The 9,167-nt window shown below is 45.1% G+C and overlaps 1 protein-coding gene across 1 annotated transcript in view; it reads left to right on the forward strand.

Annotated features, from left to right (window-relative positions):
* The window catches only part of LOC110501009 (semaphorin-3aa), a 56,289-nt gene extending 49,597 nt beyond the window's left edge, over positions 1-6,692 (forward strand). Inside the window, exons 14-16 of the mRNA XM_090213649.1 lie at positions 2,653-2,720; positions 2,863-3,008; positions 3,269-6,692. Of these exons, the coding sequence (XP_090069775.1) occupies positions 2,653-2,720; positions 2,863-3,008; positions 3,269-4,096 (1,042 nt within the window). The 3' untranslated portion in view covers positions 4,097-6,692. The remainder of the gene's footprint in view (positions 1-2,652; positions 2,721-2,862; positions 3,009-3,268) is intronic.
* The last annotated feature ends 2,475 nt before the right edge of the window (positions 6,693-9,167 follow it).

A 9,167-nucleotide genomic window follows, 5' to 3' on the forward strand; every position in this document is an offset into this window, starting at 1 on the left:
GCATGAATTGGTCATAAAATTAGATCTGATCTTCATCTAGGTCACAACAATTGACAAACACAGTCTGTTTTAACTAATAACACACAAACAATTATATGTTTTCATGTCTTTATTGAACACATGGTGTAAACATTCACAGTGCAAGGTGAAAAAAATATGTGAGCCCTTGGATTTAATAACTGGTTGGCCCTCCTTTGGCAGCAACAACCTCAACCAAACTCAGTTGCGGATCAGACCTGCATAACAGGAGACATTTTGGACCATTCCTCTTTACAGAACTGTTTCAGTTCAGCAATATTCTTGGGATGTCTGGTGTGAACTGCTCTCTTGAGGTCATGCCACAGCATCTCAATCGGGTTGAGGTCAGGACTCTGACTGGGCCACTCCAGAAGGTGTATTTTCTTCTGTTGAGGCCATTGTTGTTGATTTACTTCTGTGTTTTGGGCCGTTGTCCTGTTGCATCACCCAACTTCTGTTGAACTTCAATTGGCAGACAGATAGCCTAACATTCTCCTGCAAAATGTCTTGATAAACTTGGGAATACATTTTTCCGTCGATGATAGCAAGCTGTCCAGGCACTGAGGCAGCAAAGCAGCCCCAAACCATGATGCTCCCTCCACCATACTTTAGAGTTGGGATGAGGTTTTGATGTTGGTGTGCTGTGCCTTTTTTTCTCCACACATAGTGTTGTGTGTTCCTTCCAAACAACTCAACTGTAGTGTCCTCTGTCCACAGAATATTTTGTCAGTTGCGCTGCGAAACATCCAGGTTCACTTTTGCAAACTTCAGACGTGCAGAAATTGTTTTTTTGGAGAGCAGTGGCTTCATCCGTGGTGTCCTCCCATGATCATCATTCTTGTTTAGTGTTTTATGTATTGTACACTCGTCAAAAGAGATGTTAACATGTTCCAGAGATTTCTGTAAGTCTTTAGCTGACACTCTAGGATTCTTCTTAACCTCATTGAGCATTCTGCGCTGTGCTCTTGCTGTCATCTTTGCAGGAGGGCCATTCCAAGGGAGAGTAGCAACAGTGCTGAACTTTCTCCATTTATAGACAATGTGTCTTACTGTGGACTGATGAACATCAAGGCTTTTAGAGAAATACCTTTTCCAGCTTTATGCAAGTCAACAATTCTTAATCTTAGGTCCTCTTTTGTTTGAGGCATGGCTCACATCAGGTGATGCTTCTTGTGAATAGTAAACTGACACGTTGTGTGTGTTTTTTATATGGCAGGGCAGCTCTAACCAACATCTCCAATCTGGTCTCATTGATTGGACTCCAGGTTAGCTCCTGACTCCAATTAGCTTTTGGAGAAGTCATTAGCCTAGGGGGTTCACATACTTTTTACAACCTAGACTGTGAATGTTTAAATGATGTTTTCAATATAGTCAAGAAAAATACAGCAATTTTTGTGTTATTAGTTTAAGCACACTGTGTTTGTCTATTGTTGTGACTTAGATGAAGATCAGATCAAATTTGATGACCAATTTATGCAGAGATCTGAGTAATTCCAAAGGGTTCACCTACTGTTCTTGCCTTTGTACACGTACACATTTACACTGGTACACACATTCAATTTGTGTGATTGTTGTGCATTCCACAGCTCAGGGGTGGTAAAACCATGCTTCCCCGCACACACACAGTCCTGGCCAGTAGCAGTGTTAGAACCACTTCACCCTATAGCCAAGAGTTATAAAACACCCACATAGCCACACACACACCAAATAATAGGCCAACAGGAGCCGTCTGACTTCTTCACCCCACCAGCCGAGAGCTATGAACAAACACACCCATAAATGACCTTCTCCTCCATTCAGCAGGATTAGCCTGACCACTACCAGCCCTCCACCTCCGTCCAGCACAACTCTCTATTAAATACAGATCTATGATCAGCGTACCCTCCCTGAAACCTAACCATCAGTTCCGAAAACACAAAACTGACCTAAGATCAACATCTACACTAGGGAAGTATGAGAGAATTGAATAGCAGCCTCAGAAGGAGGGCGGTAGAGGGGTGGTGGTACACCCTTGGTCAGAGCTGCTGGGGCGCTCCAGTACTCTCCAAATATGTTATTCTCCAGCTAAATGAGAACCAGACGCCCGGGCTCGGCTCAGCAGGCACTCGGACTGCCCTGCACGTGTTCAGACAGCCAAAGGGTCTTTCAAGTCGTGGAGGACATACTCAGGATTTTCAAGGCCCAGTCTATCTGTGTTTCATGTTTAGTAATGACATGTCCCTGAACGATGAATCACAGTGAATCATTCCTTTAATAGAAGCAAAAGGTAGTTTTTAAATGTGCCTGTGATTTTCTCTCTTTTTATTTATCCACCCACTCAATAGCATCAGACTTAACAGAGGACTGATGGTGAAATAAACAGTTCTGGTCTGTTCTTCAGTTGTACTGCACAAATGTGTCAGCTGTGTCACTGGTTAAGACCGCCCTCTAGTGGTAGAAACGTCACAGTACATAGAGCCCTCAATCACTGGCTCCTTCCCGATGGAACTGGGGAGAAGAGAAATAAGTCTGAGGAAACAGAGCAGTGAGGGGCCTGACCGACACCTACAGGTTGATATGTTGTGTGTGAGGGACGTTTATTAACTCACTGGGAACACAATCTAACATGTGTATGTTTCTTTGGTTGTTTCATAGGAGAACGAGACGCCAGGACATCAGGAATGGAGATCCCCTCTCCCAGTGCTCCGACCTGCAGCATCATGGTACAAACGCTTTAGATTTTTATTTTACGCTTTCATCTCTCACACACACACACACACACACACACACACACACACACACACACACACACACAAAACCCCACTGTGGTGTTTCTCTGGTAACCTTATCCTTGTGTCTGTGTAGATGACGTGGACGGGCTGGGTCATGTGGAGGACAGGAGTGTGTACGGAGTGGAGAACAGCAGCATGTTCCTGGAGTGTAGTCCCAAGTCCCAGAGAGCCCTCATCTACTGGCAGCTCCAAAGACCCAACGAGGACCGCAAACATGAGGTGGGTACACACACACTCTGCATGCAAGATGTGTCCTATTTACCATCATTCTCAATAACGTCCCAATCATTTTCAATAACTTTGCAATCACACTAAACCTTCACAAATGATTACCTGAAATTGCTTCAGTTTGTTAATAATCAATTGCCATGCACTCAAATGTAACCATATTGAGTGGATATTGAATCCACCCCACCCTTTCTATTTCCCCCTCCCTTTCCTCCCATCCCCCTCATTTCCCTCTCCAACTCTCTCTCCAGATCAAGTCCGAGGACAGGATGATCCGCACGGAGCAGGGCCTGCTCATCCGCATCCTCACCCAGGCCGACTCAGGCGTCTACACCTGCCACGCTGTGGAGCACGGCTTCATCCAGCCCCTCCTCCGCCTCTCCCTCCAGGTCATCCCCACACAGAGGCTGGGTGAGCTGCTGCCTGGTGGGCCTCAGGGTGGAGCTGGAGGGTCTGGTGGCGCAGGTAGTGGGTCTGGTGGTGCAGGTGGGCCTGCTGGTGCAGGGCACTCAACAAAACACAAGCTGTGGTACAGGGATTTCCTCTCCCTCCTCGACCACCCTGACCTGAACAGCGTGGAGGAGTTCTGCGAGCGTGTGTGGCGGAAGGAGCGCAAGCAGCGGCGTCTGAAAACCCCCACCATCACCACCAATGACCAAAGTCTGGCTAGGCCTGACGGCGGAGCTCCAAGCTCAGGCCTAAAACCTAAAAGTAGTCCTCTTGGCGCAGGTGCACCCAATGCCCAGAAGCAGCAGAGCGGGCATCCTACGGTGCAGCAGCAGCAGAACAAAGAAGGGAGCCCCCAGAGCACGAACCCCCAGAAGGTGCAACACCATGCGGGTACGCTAACCCAGGCACAGGCCCCTAAAAACAACAACCAGAATGCCCAGAACTCTCAGGCCACACCCAACACCCAGAGCCCCCAGAAGGGCCAAGGCGCCCTGGGGGGAACCCAGGTGCCTGGTGGTGGGGCCAGAGGTGGACCCCAGCACACGGCCAAGTGGAGGCGAATGCAGGAGAATAAGAAGGGGCGAAACAGGAGAACCCATGAGCAACAGAGACCCCCGCGGAGTGTCTGAGACACACACACAGCAACACACACACTTACACACATATTGTACATTAAAATATAGACTTGCTATCCCATAAAGATATAATGTAGGATCCCACATAATGCAATACTCATGGTCATATGCTCATTCACACATAATATGTAGACAGAAATATACCGTCCAAATGGAATGCTCTAAAACATACACCCAAAGCACACACACACACACACAGTAGCCATGGCTACTAGGTCATAGGGTTACAGACCTGGGTACACACACACACACACACACACACACACACGCACACACACACACACGCACACGCACACGCACACACACACACACACACACTGCAAATACCCTGTGAAGACTTGGAGAAGACTGGCGACTAACAGGACATTGAAGACTGAGGCTAAACTGGAATCGTATGCGTACTGTACATGCTAACCATGTGGATATAGTGGCCCAGGGGGTACAATTTGAGGAACTGTGTAGTCCAGGTCCGTGTTGCAAGTGGGACAGAGTTATCTGGCGGACACATGGCCCTTCTGTACAGACGCTACTTCCGTATGGGACTGGGATGGGGTTAAAAAACATTCATTTTCAGTGAGGATGATACATATTCAGACCTCTGGACAAGTTTGGACAATGACCTCTACAGGACATTTCAGAAGACATTTCAGAAGGGGTTAAGACATTTAAGTTCAGTAGGGACGTCCATTACTGCAGCTACTGGCCTTGTTGACATGCGCAGAAGGAAGAGGATGTCCACTATATAGAGAATGGAAGAACTATGAGGATAAGAATCATTTGTCCAGTCGATTGCAAACTAGAACCGAAATACATCAAAAGAAGCACAGTCATTTTCAGAGAGTGAACTGCATTTCCCACAATACAGTTTGTCGGCTCAACTTTATTCAACTGATTCGATTCACAATGACTCTCATGAATGAGCACTTTGGGCTTGTACATAGAGCTTGACTGTCTTATAGGTCAAACAGATTAAATGGGGCACAGTTAGCTGATTAACAATCCACAACGGTGCCCTGCATATTGTTTATAGTTCAATAACAGAATTATTCAATATAAAACGACAAAATCCACATTAGCCTGTGATCTGTGCAGCAAAATCAAGCTTCTCTTCCTCCCAAGGCTTGAAAAGCATTGTGCATGTCGTAGTCAGTCAATATTCATGATTTGAATAAGCTATTTCTCGCCAGTTACTCGCTATGTAAGGTTTTTTTATGTTAAAGGAGTCCTATGAAAGAAAAATCTATTTTCTGTTTTTATTTGATATTTACTTCTCTCTCTCCCTACAAACCACTGCATCCCTGTAGGGGTAAACAATTATGTAGTAGAATTTTTTGACCTGCCCCTTTAAGTTATTTTTCTTTCTTTGCTTTCTCCTGGAGTTGCGTGTGAATTTATAATTCCAGTCATATGTTCGTGCTCAGTCTGGAAAACAGACTGCCTATTGATTCTGTACATATGCATACAACAACAAAACGACTCTTTATGTATGTAAATATATACAACCAGAACACCACTGATTATTTATTTCTCATTGTTTTGTGAAAGGGTTGCATTTATTTTTGATATTCTGGTATTTTGGCTCATCAATAATCAAGAAAAAAAAACTGTGGCACATTGAGAAACACAAACGGACCAATGAGGACGGATTTCCTCTGTCAAGGACTCCCTTTTTTTCCGGGGGGGGCGTGTTTCGGAAGTGAACCACGGGATGAAGGTGGGAGCAGGGGGTTGTTGTGTGTTTTACAGTATCCAGACTGAGAGCCTTCAGGATGATAAGCACAAGTTTCTCAAACCCTCTTCTACGTTTCTGTCTCTTCTGGTCTTTTCCTAAATGGCTCATTTTTCTACCCAGGAGGTGTTTTCGTTGGAGTTTGGAATCCCATCCACCTATCTCATTCGTTCATCCCAAATACTCATTTTATGTAAGATAATACTACCCAAAACCTGATAAACATTAGCTGTGAATTCCTATGTAAGAATTAGTAAGGAAAAGGTTCCAATCTAAACCTAGTCTGAGGACGCTGAGTTAAAGCTGCATGTGAATGCTACTTAAGTGCATCTTTTCTATTGTCTCTAGATGTTTCCTGTGAGCGGTAAAGGTCCCGTGGGCAACATGTGCAAGAGAGATGTGAATATTCTTCCTTTTTGCCAAAACAAAGATGCCAACATGTACCAGGGGTGTATTCATTAGGAACCAAACAGAAGCAAACAGGCCTAAACGGGGAGGGACTAACCTGAACTTGTCCAATAACAAACGCACATTTTTGTCGCAAATCGTTTTCTGTAGCTAAACGTTTTGCTATGGTGTCTGCTAATGAATACACCACAGTGATGTTACTCCAATCCCAAAACTTGTATTAAGACCTTCAACTTTTCATACAACTATGTGTTTCCCCCTCAGTATACAACAAGACTGATGTGTCATTGCAATAATGGACAGCAGATAGCAAGGTTTCCTGGTGGTTTGTGGTATGTTTCCGGTCTCTCACGGTGTGTAGGGTGGACGAGGAGAGAACAGATACCTCTGCTGTAACATGGTTCTTCCTGGCATGCGTTCAGTTGTCTAATTAAACATTTCCTGTAAAACCTAGCCTTGTTGTTGTTGTGTAACTTCTGTCCAGTTCTATATGGTACAGTCTGATGCATGTGAATCTGAGTTGACAAAATGTATTTTGTTTGTGTTGTACAGTCATTTCAAATGGTGCCATTTTATCCCATTTAGTCACAGGTGGGACTGGGAGCAGTCAGTTTGCACACTCAAACACACAGATAAAAGGTTGAGTTGATGAAAAACACATTTTTTACTGGAATTACATTATGGTGAATTACACAGTATTATATCTTCTTTAAAAACGTTTTTAAAAATACTTTCCAACAGACAGTGAAGCCTACTCCTTCACCAGAGGACATCTGAACCCAGACCGTGGAGGAAGATGTGACTCAGTTCTAAGGTACCTGCTGAATTACAATGGCTGTGTTTACAGAGGCAGCCTAATTCTGATATTATAGGCTAAAGAGCCAATCTGATTGATTAAACAACCAATTAGTGGCAATAGATCAAAATTGGGCTGCCTGTGTAAACGCAACCATAGTGGGCTCTCAGTGCTGAGTACAGTAAATACTGAAGTAGAATCACAAGCTCTCTGTCCACATCCTTCAGTGGGTTGACCACGGCTCCCATAGAGAGATTTCATTGACAAAAGGCAGAAATTATGTGTCAAAAAAAGGTCATTGATGTGTTATGCTGTGTAAGGAAGAGGCAGCCTTCCTTGTGGATGAAAACACCCCCTTGCCATGAATAATTAAACTGGAGGTTCATGTTTTGGATTAGCCACAAGAGGTCACTGTTCTCTCTGATCTCTGTTCCAATGGACTTCCATTTCTACCTAGCTTTTCAGGGGATTACATTTTAGCTGTCATTCTAGTCACGTGTCCAACTCATTCCACGGAGGGCTGAGTGTCAGCGGGTTTTAACTCCTCCCTTGGACTTAACTGATGAATTAAGGCCACTAATTAGTAAGGAACTCCTCCCACCTGGTTGTCTAGGTCTTAATAAAAAAAAAACAGACACTAAACTCAATGGAATGAGTTTGACACCCCTGTTCGAACACTTTAGTTAGTAGTCTAAGTTCCCTGTATATCAATTATGTGACTGGAATGCAATGCCCATCAGCTGTTTATGTTCATCAGCCACAACGTCTTGCACTGTGTGTCACTCTATGTCTGTAGTTTTGAAGATTCCACTGGTGTGTAGAGACAGATGGTTAACAGTTAACACAGTGTCACTAAAGGCCTTCGTGAGGTCGTCATCTCCACTCTAATTGAGCCTACAGTGGCACAGCGTGTTACCTAAAATGGTGCTCTACCACAGAATCCCTGCAGGTACCTTAAAAGGTTCTCTACCACTCTCTGCGTGGGCACAAACTCCCTGAACCCTCTGACTGACACACACACACACACACACACACACACACACACACACACACACACACACACACACACACACACACACGCACACAGACGCACACACACACACACAGACGCACACAGACGCACACACACACAGAGACACACACAGACACACACACACACACACACACACACACACACACACACACACACACACACACACACACACACACACACACACACACACACACACACACACACACACACACACACACACACACACACACACACACACACACACACACACACACACACAGAGAGACGCTGCAGCCATCCAGTCACACAGAGAGAGTGTGCATGTGGAATCCTCAGCTTAACTGATGAGAGTAGCACAATCTATGTTCCCAGGCCCCAAGAGTCACAAACGTGTTGTGAATTCACAGGGTTCGTTACCATGGGTACTGCCCCGAGAACACAAGGGCTGTACGTGTGTGTGTGTGTGGAGGCTGCTGAGGGGAGGACAGCTCATAATAATGTCTGGAACGACGCTCATGCAATGGCATCAACCACATAGAAACCATGTGTTTGATACCATTCCACTCATTCCGCTCAGGCCATTACCACGAGCTCATCCTCCCCAATTAAGGTGCCACCAACCTGCTGTGGTGAGTGTGTGCATGTGCACGTGCATGCACACACCTTTGGAATGGTGTGATAGGTGACTTACCAATGATAAAACAACACACTACAGTATATTTGTACCCCTTTAAAAAGGCTGTTTAAACACAGGGTTTATTATGTCATTGACATTGCAGTGACTGCTCTCTTTGGGTGCATCTCAATAGTTTGGAGTAGCTTCCTGCCCTCGTCTCTTCTTCATCTGTACTCATCTGAAAATGTAAAGCAGTATGGTGGATGCCAATGGCGGAAAGGAGACAAGGAGAAGAACCCATTTTAGATGACTGAGATACACCCCTAGATTCCTCAAAGCAGAGGCACACACTTGCTCACTGCTTGAAACATCGGTGCTGATCCAGGTTAACTGGCCCAGGCGGTTCACTTAACCTTTTTGCAGTTGTGTCGCGGGCTAATCATCAGGGGTTGTATGTATCAAGTGTCTCAGAGTATGGGTTCTGATCTAGAGTCAGGTCTCCCC

This window comes from Oncorhynchus mykiss, chromosome 21, assembly GCF_057628025.1.
Source record: "Oncorhynchus mykiss isolate SJ-2025 chromosome 21, ASM5762802v1, whole genome shotgun sequence".
Taxonomy (NCBI): domain Eukaryota; kingdom Metazoa; phylum Chordata; class Actinopteri; order Salmoniformes; family Salmonidae; genus Oncorhynchus; species Oncorhynchus mykiss.